The 24046-nt window shown below is 38.6% G+C and overlaps 1 protein-coding gene across 1 annotated transcript in view; it reads right to left on the minus strand.

Annotated features, from left to right (window-relative positions):
* DNAH11 (dynein axonemal heavy chain 11) overlaps positions 1-24046 on the minus strand; it is a 344761-nt gene that overhangs the window by 243944 nt on the left and 76771 nt on the right. The window contains exons 24-29 of the mRNA XM_070470248.1: positions 23291-23413; positions 22465-22587; positions 19852-20076; positions 18412-18503; positions 15937-16063; positions 425-574 (exon numbers count right to left, since the gene is read on the minus strand). Coding sequence (XP_070326349.1) covers positions 425-574; positions 15937-16063; positions 18412-18503; positions 19852-20076; positions 22465-22587; positions 23291-23413 — 840 coding nt within the window. The remainder of the gene's footprint in view (positions 1-424; positions 575-15936; positions 16064-18411; positions 18504-19851; positions 20077-22464; positions 22588-23290; positions 23414-24046) is intronic.

Consider the following 24046-nt stretch of genomic DNA (forward strand, 5'->3'; position numbering starts at 1 on the left):
CCTCAGAATCCTGAACTGCAGCCACTTTCTAATGTGCTTCACTGCAAGGCACTGCTTCACCTTGATCCTTCCCCGAATGGTGAGCAGGGCTGAAAGTAATTCTCTCTGCAGGAGACTCAGTCACTGGGTGGCATTTGCTACTAATTCTGGGGTCTGCTCATTCAGTCCGTGGCAGTCCTTCCTGCCCAGCTCAACTGCTAGTATCTCCGAGCCCGTGTAGGCTGCTGAAGCCTGATGCACAGGGTAGGAAGCTTGGCAGACGACTCCTCGGACACACCAGACCGACGTAAACAGGAATCTCGAAGCACAAGACTAAGCAGAGCCTGACAACTGACATGAACGGACAATTTCTGGTTCCATTCAACTTTTAAAAACGACACCCCCATCCTCCCCTAGCATAGCGAATCTCATAATCAGCTCTTACATGGCCTATGCATTCACACTCAGCTGGGAATGGGACGTACTCCTTGTCTTTGCTGTACATTCCAACCGCCCTGTGTGCAGAGGCATCCTGATCACCTTCAAACTGCAGATCCGCAATGCTGTCGAAGAGTTTGGAAAGGTGGCGTGTAACCTAAGACAAGATACAAGAAGAGATAAGAGCACTTCTTACTGGAGGGAGCATTCTGGGAATCGAGAGGTGGCTAAATGAATTCACAAAACTGTCTTTATATGATCACAGAGTTGCCTTAAAATGTTTTTTTTTTCTTCCAAGTAAAAATCATTTCTTCAATTTCAGAGTCTGAAATGACCTTAGTGGAGAAGTAGCCAGGCACTCTGATCACATCATCAGGTGTTGGGAGGTGAATGCTTACCCGCGTAGGTCATCTGTTTTCTCCTTAAAGTTGGAGACTTACCAACTTCTCTATCTGTACCATATTCCTGAAGCAATCATTCTGCTGGAAATTTTGTGGTCAGGTTGTTAAAATTCAGATATGGTATTTTACTTACACCATAAAAACCTTATAAAAAAAAGGTATTAAAATATTTGAAACAAAAATGTAAATTAGACCTTCTCCTTGGGTCAGGTCATTTGCTACCATGCATCTGCTTTGATACGGACATGAGTCCCACGGCATATTTGTTACAGAAGAAGGGTGAACGGGATTCTCTCATTTTCATTGACAAAGAAATTGAAAGTCAAGTATTAGGTGACTTCATCAAGTTGACATTGCTAAATGTAAGTGGCAGTTAGATCTTAAACCTGCAAGTCCAGGCCACATTAACAAAGTTCAAATTCTTCTGACCTCCTAACTTTTTAGATCCTAAGTTGTGGGATTCCCAAAAGAATCCCCAACAATATAACATACTGAATCCTGCACAGGTTCCAGACTACTTGACAAACCAAGTTAAAAAACAAAGATCTGCATTTGTTCTGCTAGAGGTCAGTTCAGAGAGGAAAGCCCAACTGGTCTCCATACAGTACATGAGAACCAGTAAGCCTTCTCCATCTGGTCATATCAGAACAGGCTGGGACCGGCCTCTCCACCTAAGAGGGCTGGAGAGAGGAAAGGAGAGGAAGACGTGTGTTCTGCAGGCTCTCAAGTCAGGCAAGCCACTCTGCCTCCTCTGGGGTAGACTGAATATAGGGCAGAGTAAACCACAGGAAGCATTAGGAGTGGGAACAAGAATTTCCTCCTTACACGTGGAACAACTAAAAGCTGCAAGGCAGAACACAGTTTGGTGAATCCTCAAAAAGCTAACATAGCGACTTCCCTGGTGGTCCAGTGTTTAAGCATCTGTCTGCCAAAGCAGAGGACACGGATCCAATTTCTAGTCTAGGAAGATCCCACAGGCTGCAGAGCCTGAGCCATGAGCCACGGTGCCTGAGCCCACGCTCCACGGCAAGAGATGCCGCCGCCGCAAGGAAGAGAGAGCCCACAGTCAGCAGCGAAGTTCCAGCACAAAAATAAACACATAAAGTCAGAAGAAGAATAAATAAAAGGTTAACACAGACTTGCCGTAAGACCCAGAAATTTCACTACTAGGTATATACCCCAAACTACAGGAAACAAGTACTCAAAATAACCGTACAAAAATACTCATAGTGGTATTATTCACAAAAGGTGGAACTAACCCAGATGTCCACTGACGGATGACAGACACCCTGTGGCATATCCATACAACGGGATACTGCTCAGGCATCAAAAGGAATGAAGCACTGGTGCATGCTACAGTATGGATGAACCTTGTCGAAAACGTCATGCTGTTAGGAGGTGGCCGGGCGGAGCAGGCAAGGGAATGTAGTGACTTCTTGATGGGCGTGGGGCTTTATATCAGGGTGATAAAATAATTTGGAACTAGACAGAGATAACAGATGCGCAACACTGTGAATGTACAAAATGCCAATGAATCATATACTTTAAAATGCATAATTTTGTGTTGTCTGAATTTCATCTCAATAAAAATAATAAAAAATAATAAAAACCAGAAGATGGTTTCAAGCCACAGAAAATTTCTTGGCACATGGCATTACAGTCATCTCTGTAATGAGATTTTCTTGAAATACAGTTTAACCAGACTTTATAACTATCCCAACATCAGCTTCTAGGAACAAGAGCAACCTGCCTAAATTTCCCACATGGCAAGACCACTATCAATACTAGGAAGGAACTCAAGGGCGATTTAATCTCTGAAGCTTTTAGCCTTCACATTTTTGCTGTATTCGCTCTTTTAGAAGAAAATCACAACAAGGAATCTTCCCAGTTGAAAATAGATGATTTTCTGCGGCTCTCACTTTCAGTGTAGACAGAGTGGTAGCCGATGATCATTGCTTGGATTATCACAGATATGGCATCCCTGCACATAACCCAGAGGACATTTACACACAGTCTCTCCAATCATCTCACAGTTCGCTGTCACAGCTGAAGTGGCCAGCAAGTGCACAGATGTTTAATGGCTCCTACTGCATAATGGGCCTAAATAATATTCAGGTACAAAGCTGCAGGATAAATGAGACCTCAACCATCAGACACCCTCACACATCACTGCTTTGGCCAGGAAAGCGTTTCATAAGAACTTCTAATCCTGCAGTCATTCAGTGGGTGACCAGGACATGCAAACCCCACAGCTTGCTGTTCTCCTGTGACTTATACCTGGCATGCTGGAAGTTAGATAGTTTCCTATTCTGCCCTCCACTTTGAGCTTCTGAGAGAACGCAACCATTTTCTTAACTAACATGCATGCTGTTGCCCTCAAATTAGTTCCATTTCTTTGTACGTGTTAACACAAAATTTAAATTCCTCTTTGCTAGTTGGGTCTTTGGAAAGATCTTTAATTTTACAAAAAATAAAAAAAATAAAAATCTGATGCCTCCCTCTTTTTACCTAAGAAGAAACAGAATGGATATGAACATTTCAAATCATGAAATTCAATAATTTGATTATATCTTGAACAGGTTTCTAAAAGGTTAGTGACAAAAACTAAAAGGTCAGTGTTCCACAGATTTACAGTAAATCAGGTGCATCCACCCATTGGGGTGTAGGTATTCAGGCAGGTCCTGCTTTGGACAGTAGTGCAGGATTATAAGAACAACTGTGCAATCTCTACAATCAATGGATAAACATGCAATTGTGCTCTGGACTTTAAAAATTTTTGTTAAAATATCAAAATCCCTCTCACTATAAGTATAGGGAAATAAAAAACTGTAAATAAATATTTAGTACACTAACTGGAAACCCTAAAAAATTAAAAATTGTTTTAGTTCTTTTTAGGAAACTTATCAGGAGTACTTCACACAGCACTTGCCTTCTCCTTCTCATCTGATAACTTGAGATCCCAAACGAGCATCTTTCCTGTGCTTTGTGTAATCTTCATGTTCCTTTGGAAGTCTGGATCAGCTGCCAACATTTCATCCTTTGAAGCCCCGTGTCCTGGTATTTCTAGGAGTTTCTTTAATGTGGATTTTCTTTTTTTTTTTGGTGTCACTACCTTTGGGAAATCTTCCTCCTTTTTATCTCAACCACGGTTTACATTTGTTTTGATTAAGTTCATTTTCACTATAGACCTCTGGCTGCATATCTAGAATCTCTCAAAAGGTGATATCATTTCTACATTCAGCTTTTTCGTCCATGACTACATTTATGATTCAAATTTCACTTTAGCCTTATCAATTTTCACTTCTTTGCTACACTTCCAGCTTCATCACTAATTCTCTTTTGATGGTATATTTTTATAAAATATCAGGTGTGTTCTTCTCTGGGGACAAATTTGTAGCACACTATGTTCTCTGCTGACTTCGTGAGAACTGAACAGCAAATGCGTGATGGCCAACCACAGACAGACTTTGAAAAGTGTGACGTTACTGATCATGTGTCAAGATGTACATCTGTCATTCACGTGGCGATTTCTGTGGACTGAGGAACCGGCAATTGAGTTTGTGCTTCTCAAGACTGGTCCCAGTTAACACACCATAGTATGTGAAATGTGAACCATATTATTGGGGGGAATGGAGTTATATAATCAATCCTTGATAAATGAAATTAGTATTTTTCAGATTTCTGCACAAGGAGACCTGCCTTTTTAAGAGCTTTCATTTATGTCTGTAAATAAAGTAAAAAAAAAACCTACTTATCTCAGTAATTTTATAATTTAAAATGAAAACTAATACAATGATCAGATCAACAGTCTGCTCTATGCTCTCCTAGAGAACAAAGGGAAGAAAATGAAATTATGTAGCTTCTACATATGTGTCTATGCATAGTTTCCATGTATTGCTATGTACTAACTTCTCTGTATGCCTATCATACATTCTCAAAGCTTTCCCCAGTGCTTTTTGCTTATATTTCATTGCATATTTGCCCATCTATGAAAGATGCTGCTGCTGATTAACAGAGATAAAATAGACACAAAGTCCTAATGTCATTCCTAGCATGGTGAACACCTCAGAGTTCACACATACATAGTAATTAACTCATTTATTCATAATGATAGTAATACTCATGATAGTATTTGTGAGAAGTACATAACATCCAAAATGTAGGCTGTCCTATCTATTGTCAATATTATCCTCGGGAACAAGAGAAAAATGAGTTTATTACTGTTACATGTACAAAAATTTAAGCCTGCTAAAATGTTGAATAGTTTGTTGTTGTGTTTTATATTTTTAATAATAGTATAGGTGATAGTACATGGACACATATTGTCTGAAGCCTAAATATGCAAAAAACTTCTAGGAATATGTTTAATCAGCTATACCACTTTCATATAATGATAACTTCTACAGATATTAAACATCATATTATAGAAGAATATTTCAATTTTTATTAAATATAGTGTTCTGACCTACACAAACACATAAAAAAAAGTCACCATCAAGGAGTATGCTAATAATATTCAGATCTTCTATATTTTTCAAACTTCAAGTAGTGAACATGCAATTATATAATTCAGAAAGACTATATTTGTTGTTGTTCAGTCGCTAAGTCACGTCCAACTCTTTGCGACTCCATGAACTGCAGCATGCCAGACTTCCCTATCCTTCACTATCTCCCAGAGTTTGCTCAACCTCATGTCCATTGAGTCAGTGATGCCATCCAACCATCTCATTCTCTTTTGCACCCGTCTCCTTTTGCCCTCAATCTTTCCCAGCAAAGATATTAGCTTTTTTTAATAAATTTTGTAAATCATTATAGCTAATATTAGGTATCAGATATTACCTGGTTTGCTTTTACCAAAACTAAAATCATAGTATACATAATATTTTGCCATTTGATTTTGTACTTATTAATATAACTTGGATATATTAATCTTGGATATAACTATATTATCAATGCTGATTCTGTATTTCCTCCTAGATACTTTTAGCATGTGTATATAAATGTATGTAAGTGTGCTGACAACACAAACTGAGTTTTCAAATAACCTTTTAAAATATAACTGTATAGAGAGAAAAGTGAAAAAAAATCATGGGTGTACAGCTTAATAAATTTTAGCAAAGTGAAAAAAACTCTTGTAAACACTGAGACAATTAAGAAACTGAATATATCTGTACCCAAAAAATTCCTCATGGCCCATGTTAGTCACTAGTCCCTCCTCTCAAAAATGGACATTACATAATAAAGGCCATATACAACAAACTCACAGCTAACATCATTCTCAACAGTGAAAAGCTCAAAGCATCCCCTCTAAGATCATGAATAAGGTGTCCACTGTCATCACTTTTATTCCACATAGTTTTGCAAGTCCCCTAGCCATGGCGATCAGAGAATGAATGAATGAATAAATAAATAAAAGGAATCCAAATTGGAAAAGAAGTAAAACTGTCAGATGACATAACACTATACATAGAAAATCCTAAAGATGCTATCAGAAAACTACCAGAGCATATCACTGAATTCAGTAAAGGTGCAGGATACAAAACGAAGGGAATTCCATGGTGGTTCAGGAGAGGGGACTCCCTGCTCTAACTACCAAGGGAGTGGGTTCAAACCCTGGTAGGGGAACTAAAATCCTCCAAGCCAAATGGTGCAGCCAAAAAAAGAATTAATACACAGAAATCTCTTATATTCCTATATATTAATAACAAAATATCAGAAAGAGAAATTAAGGTAACAACCCCCTTTTTACCACCACATCAAAAAGAATAAAATGCCTATAAATAAACCTACCTAAAGAGGCAAAAGATTGCTACTATGAAAACTGTAAGACACTGAAGAAAGAAATCAAAGATGACACAAACAGAGGGAAAGATATACCATGTTCTTGGACTGGAAGAATCAATGTTGTCAAAATGACTGTACTACCCATGGCAATCTACAGATTCAATGCAATCCCTATCAATTTACCAATGGTACTTTTCACAGAACTAGAACAACTTTTTGTTTTTAATTTGTATGGAATCACGAAAGACTCAGAATAGCCAAAGCAATCCTGAGAAAGACAAATGGAGCTGGGGGGAATAGGCCGCTGACTTCAGACTATACTGCAAAGCTACAGTAATCAGAACAGCACAGTGTTGGCACAAAAAGAGAAATGTAGAGCAATGGAACTGAATAGGAAGTCCAGAGATAAATCCATGCACCTATGGTCAACTAATCCATGACAAACAAGGCAAGAATATACAATGGAGAAAAGACAGCCTCTTCAGTAAGTGGTGCTGGGAAAACTGTACAGTTGCATGTAAAAGAATGAAATTAGAACATTCTCTAACATCCAAACACAAAAGTAAACTTAAAATGCATCAAAGACATAAAAGTAAGGCTAGTACTATAAAACTCTTAGAGGAAAACATAAGCAGAACACTCACTGACATAAATCGCAGCAATATCTTTTTGGATCCATCCCCTAGAGTAATAAAAATAAAAACAAAAAGAAACAAATGAGATCTAATTAAAGACTTTTGCACAGTAAAGGAAACCATCAACGAAACAAAAAGAGAACCCACAGAATGGGAGAAAATGTTGGCAAACAAAGTAACCCACAAGGGATTAATCTCCAAAATATACAAAGAGCTCATACAGCTCTATGTTCAAAAAAATCAAAAAGGATCAGAAGCTCTAAATAGACATTTTTCCAATGAAGATACATGTCCAAAAAGCACATGAAAAGATGCTCAGTATCACTAATTATCAGAGAAATGCAAATCAAAACTATAATGAGCTATCACTTTATAACAGTCAAAATGGCCATCGTCAAAAATTCTACAAACAATAAATGCTGGAGAGGGTATAGAGAAAAGGGAACCCTCCGACACTGTTGGTAGGAATGTAAGTTGATATGACCACTACGAAGAGCAGTATGGAGGTATTAAAAAAAAAAAAAAAAAAAAAAAGACTAAACAGAGAACTACAATACAACTCTGCAACCCCACTCCTGGGCACATACCCTGAGAAAATCATAATTCAAAAAGATACATGGACCTCCAGTGTTCATTGCAACACTATTTACAATAGTCAAGACATGGAAGCAACCTAAACAGACAAAGGGATAAAGAAGATACGGTACATATATACAATAGAATATTAAGCACCCATAAAAAGAAATGAAATTGGGTCATTTGTAGCAATGTGGGTGGACCTAAAGTCTGTCATACAGAGTGAAGTCAGAAAGAAAAAAATCAAATATCATATATCAAGGCATGTATGTAGAATCCAGAAAAACGGTACAGATGAACCTATTTGCGGGATAGGAATAGAGACACAGACATAGAGAATGGACATGTGGATGCAGGTGGGAAAGGGGAGGGTGGGATGAATTGGTAGATTAAAACTGACATACATACCCTACCATATTTGCATAGTGGGAACCTGTTTTATAGCACAGAGGGCCCAGCTCAGGGCTCTGTGATAACCTAGATGGGTGGGACAGGGGAGGGGTGGGAGAAAGGGAGGGAGGGGATATAGGTACATGTATAGCTGACCCACTTCACTGTACATCAGAAACTAATACAACATTGTAAAGCAATTATACTTCATTTTTACACAAAAGCTAAAGTTTTAGAGCCAGAAACCCTGTCCATTGAATTGAAGTTGGAGCTGAACAACCTGATAGCAAACGAAAGCCAGGATCAGGAGTTGTAGATTCCACAGCAAAGCCTAAGACTCTTTAGCAGTGGGATCCCAAATTTATACGACAATTTTTTATCTTGTTACAGCGAGTGGTGTTTTAATCCTGCATTATAATAACCCTGATTTTGTTGTATAACTTATAAACTTGCTGTGGAAGGAATTCCAATAAAAGAGCTCCAACAGAATTCTAAGCAGTGGCAACATATTGGCAAAATGAAAAAAAAAATACATATGTTGTTATATAACCTGTAGTTAACCATATGTTAACCATTTTGCAAGGACGATCAAGGATAATCCCTACTGGATATATAATTTATGATTTTATTTAAAAACTGATAGTCTATTTTCTTGTCATACACATAAATGCCTAGGCCATTTGAGTACAAGGCCACCTTTATACAAAGGCATCCATTTGAAATGTGACACAGTCCTAGTTATACTGGCAATCCACTCCAGTATCCATGCCTGGGAAATCCCATGGACAGAGGAGCCTGGTGGGCTACAGTCCATGGGATCACAAAGAGTTGGACATGACTGAAGTGACTAAGCATGTGTGCATGCATACCAAGTGGAGCTATTCTCACTGGCAATTTCTATAATAAACTACACTTAGACAAACAGCTTCCATTCCTTGGTGTTCAGCTGAAGGTGAGTAGAGGTAATGGCAAGGTAGTCAAAACCATGACCACCTTTTATGTCCGTTTTCTTTTCCTGCCTCTTCCTTTATTCCATCCTCAGCCCCAACCTGAACTCAAGGACAACCGCCTCCCTCCAATGCAGGTACCTATGAGCCCTCCAACCTTCTACTCCCTACAGAAAAGTTGGAATCTTTTTTATTTCAGCTAAAAGTTATTCACTCTTATATGTGGCCAACTAACTACTTTGCATCTTCAGCCTTTTTACTCTTGATTGTCTAAGACATACTAGTTAATTTTGTTACTTTTGGCTGTGCCACATGGCTTGCAGCATCTTAGTTCCCTAACCACAGATCAAACCCATGCTCCCTGCAGTGGAAGCATGGAGCCCTAACCACTGTACTGTCAGCAAAGTCCCTCCCTTTACTGTCTCAGGAGGACTAATCCTTGTTAAGAAGGCTGTGCCTCACCATTAGTGATTGTTTAGCTGCATCACCCTGATTCCTGAGATTCAGATCCTGAGGCATCTTCACTCCATCGCAGAGATAACCAAGTGGAAGCACTATCCAAAAATATACCGTGCTTGTGGGGATGTGGGGTTTTAGACATCTGCCCCTTGAAGATCCAGAAGTTCTTTTTATTACCCAATACTAAGCCCATTTCTCACAAGCACCTGTCCAAGTGCCAATATTGACAGACTATTAAGGGTATCAGTTGAGTGCCATCTGCCTCATTCTGCAATTTACGGACCTCTCAAAAGACAAGTTGGCAGATTTCTTCTTACATAGATTTGGTCTGATGCCATGAAGGATATTTCTGATGCAAACATTCAACATTTCTGAGTATGTATATTTCCTGATCTTGTCAGTTTAGAAAATTGAGGCCTCAACTGCCATAGCAGTGGCTTTCTGGTAGTCACATTAAAACAGGGAAAAAAAAAAAAAAAAAAACAGGTGAAATTAATTCTAACATGCTTTATTTGACCTAATACACCCAAAGTATTGTCACTTCAATATATAATTAATAGAAGAAGTACTAATGAGATATTTTACATTCTTTAAGTCTTTGAAACCTAGGTGCATATTTTGCATTTATAGCTTATCTCAGTTTGGATTCTTCATCAGACATACTTGATCTGTCTTTATGTTTCATAAGATGTGCAGTTGAGAAAGTAGACTCACACTCAAGTTGTTTCAAATTTATGTCTTCCAATAACTGAATCAAAGATCAACTCTAACACATTGTAGTTAAAAATTCAGTTTCTCATTTGTCACATTTCAAGGGCCCATTAGCCCCATGTGGTCCATGGCTACCTCCGTCATGCAACACAAATGCAGCTGATCACATAGAAAGTGTGTCTTTCTTTAGTATAGCTCCAACATGGGGAAGTTTTCACTCATCATCCCATAGAAGATGAAGGAAGAGAAAACACACCCGCTCTTCTAGGACAGAAAGATCTTTCAGGTCATAAGGAACCAGTGGCTAAAAGCTGGTTGTCTGCTATTTTTAGACACTGTATTACAACCTGGGAGGGCACCTCAGGGCACCTGATATTACCCAGGCTGCATTCAACGACTACACTTGCTTTACTTGAAAAATACAAACGGATGTTTTTCTAAGGAGAAGAACCACGGAATGTTAATACTGAATCATGTGCAACTGCCTAATTACTACTCCATGTCCATTAATTCTGCAAGGACGCCTCTAAGTTTGTGTTCCCACAAGCAACTGCTAGAAATTTCTGACCTCTTAAGTTACATGGCACAGCCCTATCCTCAGTCCTTGAGATAATCTATGAGACTGGGAGATCAGGATGAATTCTAGGAGGAAAATCTTTAAAACTTGACCTTAACCAAACTTACTGAGAGCTAAAAAGCCACTGAAGGCATTTTAGATGAGCCGACGTCATCACTCTGACATTCCAACTGAAGTACCTTAAACTGGGCATGTCTGCTTATAGAATGCAGGATGTAGTAATATCAGCCCTCCGCTATCTGATGTGTTCAGGTTGATCAAATTCCACATCAACTGCAGAAACCCTCACTTGGACCAGCACTCTTAAACTGAGTGTAGTGGGTGGAGGAGGGGAACCTGAAGAATTCAAGTCATTCACAAGATGTCAACATGAGTCATCTGCCCACAAAGGGCCACTGCATTGTTATCCCATAAGCTGCAGTTGCCATGTTATCTCTGTCACATGACAGGGAGCACATTCAGGATGTTAGCACAAAAGGCAGAGACGGAAAAGCTGTGTCTGGTGGCCTGAAACTGATTGTGATAATGAAAGAGAGTGCAGGAAGGCTTGGCCCTTTGGCATAACAGCTGTAAGCATTAACTCTTCCACGGTAAGTGACCAAAAGTTGAGATCACACCTTGACTTCGCAGAAACACTGCAGGGAAAGAAGCTGACTGTGGCTCAAGATGACTCAACTCATCCTTAGCACTTTTTCAATCCTCTGCCCCAACAAGTCACTCCCTGGTGGTACCTGCACCTCAGAGGCAGCTAAACCTTTTCCCTAATAAGGACCCTTTCCTAAAAGTGTGACAACATTTGATGTGAAATTGAATTGCTTAAGGTTTAATTCGTGGAACAAAAAGATCTCAATGAAGTCAAATTTTGAGCAAATTTGAAATAGTGTACCTCAAATTTCAAAATGTTTCAAAAACGGAATTATTTCAAAGCTGGCAGGTCAGGAGAACTGTAAACTGCGTTTACCCTGGAGCTACATAGTCAGACAGACCCATTCAGCTAGTAAGCAGAAATATCCTACCTCCTTTTGTTGATATGGTGTAGATGGCACCACGGCTGGTACTCATTAGCATGGCTGTGAGCCGTTCTGGAGACTCCCTCTGCTGTGACTTAATACTCAGCTACATTAAAATTTAAGATCTTTTTAATGCCCAGCATTACTAGTCCTACATTAAAGACTGTTACTAGCACTGAGAAATGCACCTGAGGTTCAGGGGTTTAGAACTTACAATTAAAATGCTGTGAATGAAGCAGACAAGAAGACTTGTCTAATCACAGTGATATGAAAGGTAACACTCTAAAACACTGAAGTGATACTGTGAAAATAGAAAGAATTATTTTAAAGGTACATCTTTTAAGTTTATTTTTTTAAAAAAAAGCAAAACCTCATCCTATAATTTAGGAAGGATGTGGAAAAACAGCAGTTGGCATCAGGGATGCATATACCTGTGAGCCAACAAGCATGTCTAACACACGAAGCACTTTTTGATGGTCTGAAAGGACACAGGCTGGGTGACAAGTGTATATTGAGTCATCTGTTCCTCTAGCACCTGCCGAAGACTTCAATTAAGGATGGAGAGGCCCTGGGCACACACATGCTCTGAAGACAGCAGACAGGGATTAGGACAAGTTGGTCCCTTCGGGGCTTGGCAAGACACATCTCAACAGCTTACCATCATCTGCCTCCACACACCCCTTCTGGGAAAGCAGAGCAGGGAGGTGGGGAGAGAGAGACGACCGTCCTCACACCTCTGAGTTATCAGCCCAGAGGGGGATGCTCTGACTTTTCCTCACTCCTCGTGGGGCTTCAAGGCGGAGGACTGTTTCCCCAACCTCTGCCCTTTAATTTGTCCAGTGAGTGGGGTTGGAGAACCACTCACAGAATCCTCAGGTGCCTGCAGCAAGTGAATCTGTGACATGTCCCTACTTCGTACATCTGTTTAGGTGGAAAGGAGGAACAAAATGTAACAAATGACTGACTGCACTGCCAAGGGCAAGAACTAGAAGCGCTGAGAAGGACTTGGCTCTGCGTATATACCCCTGGGAAGTTCCCCCTGTCCTGAGGACTTGCTCCTGTTCCACAAGAGACCCAGATGTAGGTACTGGCTGTCAAGGGGCAAGGTCAACAGCCACTGCAGAACAGAGAAGCAGGAATATGCATTAAGAAAGGGCGATGACTGACACATGACACCCTCCCCCCCCACTGCCCAAAATAAATTGGTAGGGAGGAGAAATAAAAGATCTCATCTCCAGGTTCTTTATGTAAAAAACTGGTCCTGACACAGAGGTGAGCTTGGAATTTTAAACTAGATCTTGCTGAGTTGCTTTGGGTTTCTTTAATTATTAATAAGAAAAAGGGACAGGAGCATTACAATGCCTATCCAAGGTGTTATAAAGGGATCTGCTACTCAGTGTAAAGAGATTCAGCAGGGCACATTTGAGATTAATAATTGTAGAAAAATCGAAATGTCTCATGTCTATATTCTGGGTAAGTAATACTGTTCAATAAAACATCACATATGTGTTTATTATGTTTAAAGAATATAAAAGAAAAAGCATATTCTTACTTACAGATTTATGCACCTAATTTACAGAGTTAAAATTCAGAATTCTAAGTATTTCAAATTTTCAAGTGTTTAGGGACAAATACCTGGAATAGGATATGACACCCTCTATCTCATATCATCACCCTAGGAGATCAGAGGCACAGGATAGAAAGCCCCAAAATAAATCCATCTATGGTCACCTAACCTATGACAAAGGAGGCAAGAATATACAAGGGAAAAAGGATAGTCTCTTCAGTAAGTGGTGCTGGGAAACCTGGATAGCTACATCTAAGAGAATGAAATTACAACACTACCTAACACTATACACAAAAACAAACTCAAAATGGATTAAAGATCTAAGTGTAAGATAAGACACTATAAAACTCTTAGAGGAAAACATAGTAAGAACATTCTTTGACATAAATCACAGAATTTTTTTTTTTGACTCATCTCCTAGAGAAATGAAAGTGAAAACAAAAAACGAAACTATTTAAACCTAGTTAAACTTAAAAGCTTCTGCACAACAAAGGAAACCATAAACAAGCCAAAAAGACAACTCTCAGAATAGGAGAAGATATTTGAAGACAAAGCAAACAAAGGATTTATTTCCAAAATATACAAATAGCTCATGCAGCTCAATAACAAAACAACAAACAACCCAATCAAAAAATGGGCAGAAGATCTAAATAAACATTTCTACAAGGACATACAGATGGCCAACAGGCACATGGAAAGATGCTCAACATCATTAATCATTTAGAAAACTGCAAGTCAAAACTACAACATGGTATCACCTCACACTGGTCAGAATGGCCCATCATCAAAAAGTTTACGAACAATAAATGCTAGAGAGGGTGTAGAAAAAAGGCAACCCTGTTTCCTGTTGGTGGGAATGTAAATAGGTACAACAACTATGAAAAACACAATGGAGGTACATTAAAAACTAAAAAAGAACTACGATACAATCCTGCAATCCCACTCCTGGGCATGTACCCTGAGAAAATCATAATTCAAAAAGATACATGGACCCCCAGTGTTCAATGAAACACTGCTTACAGTAGCCAAGACATGGAAGCAACCTAAATGTCCATCAACAGATGAACGGATAAAGAAGATGTGATACATATACACAATGGAATACTGCTCAGTCATAAAAAGAAAAGAGAATTGAGTCATTTGTAGATAGGTGGATAGGCCTAGAGACTGTCAGAGTGAAGAAAGAGAAAGGCATATATTGTATATTAATGTATGTAAGTGGAATCTTTAAAAATGGTACAAATGAACCCACTGCAGGGCAGGAATAGAGATGCGGATGAAGAGAACAGCTACGTGGACACAAGTTGGGAAGGGGAGGGAGCGACACTGGGAGATTAATGTTGACACATATACACTACCACATGTAGAAGAGCTAGTGGGAACCGGCTGCATAGCACAGGGAGCCCAGCTCAACGCTCTGTGATGGCCTAGATGGGGGGGTGGGGTGGGGGGTGGGGCGGGAGGAAGGTCCAAGGGGGGGGATATATGTATACATACAGCTGATTCACTCTGTTGGACAGCAGAAACTAACACACTGTAAAGCAATTATATTCCAACTAAAAAAAGAGAAATGAATGAGAGAGAAATAATCAACATAAATCCTGTGTCCACAGGACATCAGAATTCAGGAAACTATAGTGTGAGGTGACACATACTCCAAAGAAAATGGCATAAATATTTTTAGAGAAAGAACACAGAGACAAACCTATAAAAGTAAAGCACAGTCTGTGATATGTGGTCAAGCCCAGGAGTCAGCTGTAACAACTCTAAGATCTTGAGCAACAGAACAGATATAATGAAAAGCAATATCCTGTAAATGTTTAGGGGAAGGAGAGCTTAGGGATTTGCACAAAGTTTGTCTCTGATCTGTGCTCTCAGATTACAAAAGATAACTGCCTCTTTTATTTGCTTTACATACTGTCATGGGTGCTACCTTATTTTTGAATGGATAGGAGAAAATTAGAGGGTGGAGGATGAGCCTGAAATTATACCAATACACCTCTGAACAGCACTGAAGCCTAGCCCAGCTTAGTAATTATAAGGGTTACCCTGGAGTCAAGGTTTTGAAAGAAGGTACCTACAATGATCTTGTTCCCAGTGACCCAGTCTTTCCCAAGAAAACTGTGAACCAGGCAACAGAACCCCAGTACTTGTCCCACAATTCTGCGGATTTGGAACTGGTGCTTCTTCCGTTAACTCCTTGCAAGGCTTTAAGCCTTTTACATTTGTTCTCCTTCCTAGACATTTGTACAGTGTCCTTTCACTGAGGACAAGATAGTTATCCTTCCTAGTTCCTTTAGCACTGCCTCTAACATCTCTCTGTTGCTACATTAAGAATTTTTATTGCATGTTTTCTGGCTCTTGGAACATGTGACATGGTGGGTAGCATTTAGACAATGATAGAGAAATTGACATTCCTTAGCTAACAAAGGACAATATGAAACTTTCAAAATCAGTATTACCTGTGTAGGTTGAGTTCCCTTTGAAAGAATGTCAAGTAAGTCTGTGGAAGAGATGAAATAGAAGCGTGGGAAAGCCAGACGCTTGGTTTCCAGGTACTGAGCAAGAGCTTTTTCACAGAGAGAAAGCCTGTATGAATGAAACATCATTGTAAGCATATTTTGTCCATTCAGTTATTAAAATGTCAACAAAACCCAAAGTGTCTCAATCTGTCCATTCATCTCAATAAGCTCACTGTTTAACATGGTACCTGTCTCCTCCTCTTATAACATCATCATCTCGTTTGTGACTAATGTGCAAGTTGTGCCAAGTAGGAGGAGATACACACACACACACACACATTAGTTGAGACTAAACACAGGTCAAATTTAAGTTGACGTTACTTGTTGTCACTTATTTTTTTTTTATAGTTCCACTATAATATACAACTATTTTTTAACTAGACAAATTAAGATTTTTAGTTGGAGTTTCAACATCAAACTCTTAAAAATTAATAGAATGAACATATAGTAAAGGAGAAGGATATAGTAGAACTGAAAAGCACCATGAACCAATTCAACCTAATTAAGATTTATACAATTTCACCCAACAGGAGGATACAAATTCTTTTCAAGTTTCTATAGACTATAATCTAGGAGACACTGAAACATATCCAGGGACAAAAAAGAAAGTGCAAAAGTTTCATGGTCTAAAGGTACTGAAATCATACAGACTGTTCTCTTGTCAATGTGGAATTAGGTTAGAAATCAATATCAAAAGATATTTGAATTCATTTGAATCAGTTCTAATGAGATGGATGAAACTGGAGCCCATTATACAGAGCGAAGTAAGCCAGAAAGATAAAGACCATTACAGTATACTAACACATATATATGGAATTTAGAAAGATGGCAACGATAACCCTATATGCAAAACAGAAAAAGAGACTCAGATGTATAGAACAGACTTGTGGACTCTGGGAGAAGGCAAGGGTGGGAATGCTTCAAGAGAACAGCATTGAAACATGTATACTATCTAAGGTGAAACAGATCACCAGCCCAGGTTGGGTGCATGAGACAAGTGCTTGGGCCTGGTGCACTGGGAAGACCCAGAGGGATCGGGTGGAGAGGGAGGTGGGAGAGGGGACCGGGATGGGGAATACATGTAAATCCATGGCTAATTCATTTCAATGTATGACAAAAACTACTGCAATGATGTAAAGTAATTAGCCTCCAACTAATAAAAATAAATGGAAAAAAAAATCAAATAGGAAATTACAGACATAAAACCATCTCTAAACTGATGGTGAGCTAGGTTAAAATTTTATATATATATATATATATATATATATATATATATATATATAATGAGAGCAGATTCTCTTGCCATAAAAATTGATGCACTACTATGATCTTCATACTGAGGTATGCATGAGGGCACCCAAAGCCTTTCCAAGGAATACACAAACATAAAAAAAAAACAACAACAAAAAAAACAAAAACAAAAAAACAACCCACATGTTTTCAAGTGCAATATATTGTCACTTATCTTAATGACACTTCTCAACAGCAGGAGAGACGACTGGGCTTGGCATCACTCACCCTGAGCACAAAGTGCTTTAGTTAACATGTAATTGTAAGGTTTTCTTTTTCCCGTGGAATGTCTACAAAAACTATGTGCCTTTAATTCTATCTGGTTTCCAGGGAAGTAGTAACACCCTGAACCATTTCCAGTTTACTGTTCTTAGCAGAACAGAGAAGACCCAGAGGCAGAGTCACCAAGCCGTCAAACATCACTGACTAAGAAATAATTAACTTCTGTGGAAATCCACACTTCTAAAATTACGGTCAACTTTATCTTGAAAAAACTTACAGATTATGAAATAATTGCATGCAATATATTTTTATCTAGAGGCTCCTCTACCATGCAATAAAAAGTGATCACTATTCTGCACAAAGCTCTTTATCAGTAGCTGACCTGCCCATTTTAAATCAAAAGTCAGAATTTTCTTGTGATCACTAGCTGTTGTATGATTTTATATGAATAAAATGCCCTTTAGGACAAGGATTTCAAAAGTACTAACATACTGTCAAAGGATAATTTCTAGTATAATTTAACTATATACAAAGTAAAGGACTTACATGAGTACAGTCCCAGTTCCTAGAATACAGTAGATACTTAATAAATATTTACAGGACACTTGGATAAAAGAATTGATCATTCATGTTGCTTTATTTTTTCATGCTGATTCTCTACTTAATATATTCTATTTTACTATTGTGATATCCCTCTAGGAAAAGAAATATATTTGGATGTATTTGCATTAAATCACAATATATATATACCACCTAATATGTAAAAGGCAACTAGACAACAATAAGCAAAATTTTAAATTAGTAGAGGTTATATCTACAGTAACATGATATTAAATACTATTAGATATTCAAAAGTAATGTCAAAAGTATAACAAATTGATCACTTTGTAGTTGTATTCTTACCTGTACTGTAAATCTTTAAGTTTTTCATAGAGATGCAGCTCACACGTTGCCTCCAAAACATTTTTTATTTTAGCTGTTCTGAACATTAATTCCTGTGTGAAAGTACAACACGCAACCATTGATAATAGAAATTACTTTTCTAGATTTTTTTCATCCCTTTGGGGAATCAAAAAGTGAAGAACAAACTATGAGAAAGCAAGGTTAATGAGACTAACACCATATCTGTTCTGCTATTAAACTTTTAGATGAACATCAAAAACAAAGTGTAATCACATAGTTTTTATCAATATAAATTTTATAAGCATTACCACCACTCTGGGTCCATGAAGAATTTCTCTCTTCTAAACCACACAAATAAAAACATAAAGAGAAAGAGAACCAGAATCTTAAAGAATATATTCATATTTAAAAATGAGATGAATACTAAACTATCTATCTATTCTTTCTTGCTTAAAAGTTAAACAAAATAGAATCCCTCGGGTATTCTGTTTTAGCTAGCAAGGAGAAAATAACTCATCCCCATTTCTATATAAAAATGTAAAGCCACTATTCTGTTTAAAGTCTCTCAAATCATTTATTATTATATTACCTCACCATCTACTCTGGGGCTTCCCTGATAGCTCAGACAGTAAAGAAGCTGCCTGCAATGCAGGAGACCCGGGTTTGATCCCTGGGTCAGGAAGATCCCTTGGAGAAGAAAATGGCAGCCCACTCCAGTATCCTTGCCTGGAGAATCCCACGGACAGTGGAGCCTGGCGGGCTACAGTCCATGGGGTCACAAAGAGTTGGACATGACTGACTAATCCTTTCACGTATTCTCTGTGGCTCTTATGAAACAAACCAATAACTGATAGTGTACCTTTCTTATTGGCTTCCCCTCCCTGGTCTCTCGCTTCATGAAGGGAACCTGTCTCCTAGGCCTTCCTGTAGGGCAGGCACTTCATGTTCTGTGGGAAGCATCAGGTCTGCTGCCTAGTTTTGTACAGCACAAAGTTAAGACAACATCCATTCATGCTTACATCTTTAACTAGTTGGAAAAAATCCAAGGAATCTAATACTTTGTAACATACAAAAAATAATATGGAATTCAATTTTTGGTGTCTATAAAAGTTTTACTGGTGCCAGCCACACCCATCTGTCTATGTTGTGTCTGTTTTCTTTCACATGATAAAGGTGGCCCTGAGTAGTTGTGACTGAGATCATATGCAATGACAAAGCCTAAAATATTGATTCTGACCCATCACATAGAAAAGTTTCCTAACTTTTGTCTCCTGAAATTCAAATACTGATTACATATATATATTTCATAAATTCAACACCCCAAATTATGCTTCTTTATATAAGGGTTTTACATTATTTAGAAAAAGATACTTCTTTACAAGGCTTTTATATTATTTGGAAAAAGTTGTTAGGATAGAAAATAGCCTGTCTTCCACAAACCTTAAATTCAGCATCTACTCTGTCGAATCTCTGAGCATCTTTGACAAGTTGGATTCGAATATCTTCTGAACAAACAAAGATGCTTTCTAGGTGAGACCAAGTGCACTGGACTTCAATCCAAGTAAAGATGACCGAGTCTGCTGTGTTTAATTTGTTTTGCCAGCTTATGACTTGCTCAATGAAATATTCCACATACTTGCTTTGGAGCAGAGTCTGTAACTGAACCTAAATGAAGGCAAAGAATGTGAAATAACATCTAAATTAGTAATCTGAGCACCACGAGGGAGGGGCTACATCACTTCTTTTCACTGCTGGATTCCTAAGACCTAGCAAAGAAAATGTGGAACAAGCATTCAGCAAGTATTTGCTAAATTAGTGAAGTAATGGCATATTCACACTAACATGGTTTAGTTTTGTTTTTTTAAAGGAAAAAAGATAAACATAAGCAACTACATGTAATATGTCTTCTACAAGACTAACACGTATCTCTTTGTAGACAGGAAAATATATTGGGCACCAGGGTGCAGTTTGAGGAATTAAATTTCATTCTTTCATCCTCCTTCACTGTCCCCATGGTCTCTGCCTACTAATCATTCCAAAGTTATGGTTCCTTTTTTTTTTTAATACTGAAAATATAAAACAAACTTCCCTCTAGCTTGCTAAGCCTTCGGGCTCTGTTTTCCTCCTCTTTGAATTGACTAGCAAACTTTGCAGCTGTCGTAACACTAAGCCTTGCTTTCACACCATGCAGATCCTCGGGCGCGTCCCCTGTTCTCTGACACTGAAATCTCAGAAGTCACTGAGCAGAACCACCTCCTCTCATTCTCCTTCACCTCTGAAGTACTCAATACATTTCATTCTTTCCACACCCCCACCCACGGCTTTGTTGAGATATTACTCAGATGCTCTGTAAGTTTAAAGCGTACAATGCGATGATTTGATACATGTGTGTAGATACTATGAAATGGTTACCACAATACTGTTAATATCTCTATCCATGGCTCAGTGGTAAAAGAATCTGCCTGCCAAGGCAAGAGTTGCAGGAGACCCTGGTTTGAGCCCTGGGTTGGGAAGATTCCCTGGAAAAGGAAATGGCAACCCACTTCAGTATTCTTGCCTGAGAAATCCCATGGACAGAGGAGCCTGGCAGGTTACAGTCCATAGGGTCACAGAGTCGGACACGACTAAGCACGCTCGCATCCCCCCACATAATTACCTTTTGTGCGTGAGCATGCATGTGTTAACATTAACACATTAATGTTAAGATCTACTCTCTTAATAACTTTCAATATAATATAGTCAACCATAGCGTATAATAGATGTCCAGAACTTATTAGGGGTCTATACCTTTCAACCAACATCTCCCTCTTTCCCAAAGCTCCGGCACCTGGTAATCACCATTCTACTGTTTGCTTTTATGAGTTTGGCTTTTTTAGATTCCACATATAAGACAGAACATACAGTATTTGCTGTCTCTGAGTTATCTCACTTCACATAATGCCCTCAACATCAATTCATGTGGTCACAAACAGCAGGATTTCTCTTTAGTCACAAACAGCAGGATTTCTCTTTAACAGCTGAACAGTCCATTTTATATATATACACACACACACACGAAACATTATTATATACATTTTATATGTGTGTGTGTGTGTGTGGGTGTGTGTATACACACACCCACACACACACATTTCTTTTATCCATTCATCCATCAATTGACATTTAGGTGGTTTCCACAATACTGACTCTATTTTTGGTGGAAAAAATTATCCCATGACTGTAATGACACTACAGCATCCTTTTCCCACTATGTCTCTGATCATCCTCACTCTCTGCCTCCTTTATGTCTCCTCTCACTCACTAAATGCAGCCCTTCCCTACTGTTCTTGGCTAGTGCATCCTCTTTTCCTCTCATTATCTAGCTCATCAATTCTCACAATACCAGCAATGACCTCCCAACCTATAGTTCTGGACTGAACCTCTGCACTGGGCTCTGGGTCTGACTTTCCATCTTAACATCAATGTCCCTCACTTTAAATACATCAGAAATAACAGAGCATCATCTCTTAGACCAGGTTCTTTCCTAAGTGCCTTATGTCTAATAATAGTAACAAAACTATTATTATTTCACCTTTCTTATCTCTCACATCCAAAGAGACACCAACTCATACCCTTAAAACTTAGGACCACATAGGCTGCATTCTGGTCTGTCTCTCCAACCTTATTTTTCATTATTCGTATCAAGAAAATCTTTATTCTAAGGAAACCAAGTTCTTTAAATTACCTCTGAATGTCAGGTACTTTTTGGCATTTCAAGATGCCAGTAAAAGGGGACACTGTCCTCTTTGCATACATCACTCCTCTCTGATCATCATTCTTGAATACTAGCCCATCCTGCAAGACTCTTTGGAACCCTTCTCTGTCTCCTGACTCAAGGACAAGTTCCTGGAGAACAAGTGTTCATACCTTTTGAACCCAAATGGTACTATGCCTAGAGTCTGGTACAAGCAGATGTCTAATGAGTGAAGAAAGAGATATGGAGTATTGGAACTTTGGAAAAAGCCTATAATCATAATTTAAAAGAAAGGTCTATAAGAAAAACATCCATCTTACTTGGTTGTGCTCTAGAGTTTCAAACAATAGTTCATCAAACTTCAGTAATGGAATGCCTGTCCGATAGTGAACTTCGTAAGAGAACTCCATGGTTGCCCAGGTCTGGCTGATTTCAGTAATAACCTAGACATCAACAGCATTTAGTTATGTGCACGAAAGTTTGATTTAGAACCAATACCTAGAGTATCATATGACATTTTAAAAACTGTTTTTACAATTAAAAAAAAGAGGGATATCATTGGCCTCAATTTTATTTCCTTCAAATAATTCATGGTGTTGAGGTTTCAAGAATGAATTTCATCACACAAAAGAACAAGCATCACACCAATGTCACATTTTTATTGGATCTGAATTTTATATCCTTTATTCAAGTGGAATGCCAGAGCAGGAAGGGGCTTAAAAAGTTATCTTCATGTTCTGATAGGTATTATGTACAAATTAGCCAGCACAGGATAGGCAGTGCTCTAAGTGCCAGAATGTGAAGCCCAGTTCCCTTGTTGAAACTGGCTAAGCTAATCACTTCCCGATATCTCAGTTTCCACATCTGTAGAATAGGCATAATCCTCAGAGAATTAAATGAATTAGTGTAAAGCATGGACAGCTTTACTTGCTACCAAGTAAATGACACATAAGCGATTTCCACTATAATTGTCATCATCAACTGGGTCAACTCTTGTTTTACACATTTACTGTGGCTGAGAAGGAATCTGTTTCCTGCTGGGAGACATGTTTCCACACAACCAGGGCCTGAGGCCTTTCCCCAGTCCGCTCATGTGCCAGTCACAGAATTAGCCCAGGGTAAAAAGAAACAGCCCGAGGACACAACCTTCTCAGTCCCCAGCTCTTTCACGGCTTTGTCCACGATGCTTCGGACAGTCTCTTCCACTTGGTGTAACCGCAAAGCTAACAGGTCTGCCAAAGTTGTGGCTTCATTTATGGAAAATTTGACCTGATTAGGAAGAAAAAAAAAAAGGCAGGACTGATTTCATATATATTAATGATTCCTTTTACCTAATGGCCAGAGGACTGAATCAGAGCTAAATCTACTCAAGTCAGCAGCTGAGTACATGTCAAGTTCTGAAATGTGTGAACAACCAAAGACATTGCCTTTTGACTCACAGTTACGGAGGCATCACCCACCGGAAGCGGGGGCTGAGGTTTAGGCCAAGTTCACACTATACTATTTCTTTTGTTTCATAACCTTCCCTTGTCAGCTCATTTCTTATCTCCTTTGCCCACAAAACCCAAATTTAAAGAGAATCACATTATTCATTTATTATAATTTGGTTGAAATCCCAGGAATCTGGTAGTAGCTCATTTGTCTTCTCTTAAGTATTCTATTCACTGAACATAATTCCCAGTTGCTTTCATGATTTAACCTAGTTTTATCATTGACTTAATCTTAGTTCCTTGGCAAAAAATAATTATTCTTACTCATACTGTCATTATTCATATGTACCATATGAAAAAAGTCATTCCCATTTCTTCATCATCTTGTGAGTTCCCCACCCCAGTATTTGCTAAGAAGCTCTCAGCTCTTCCTAAGTGCCCAAAGTCACCCATGTCCTTCACAAATGAAGAG

Source organism: Odocoileus virginianus, chromosome 1 (genome assembly GCF_023699985.2).
Source record: "Odocoileus virginianus isolate 20LAN1187 ecotype Illinois chromosome 1, Ovbor_1.2, whole genome shotgun sequence".
Taxonomy (NCBI): domain Eukaryota; kingdom Metazoa; phylum Chordata; class Mammalia; order Artiodactyla; family Cervidae; genus Odocoileus; species Odocoileus virginianus.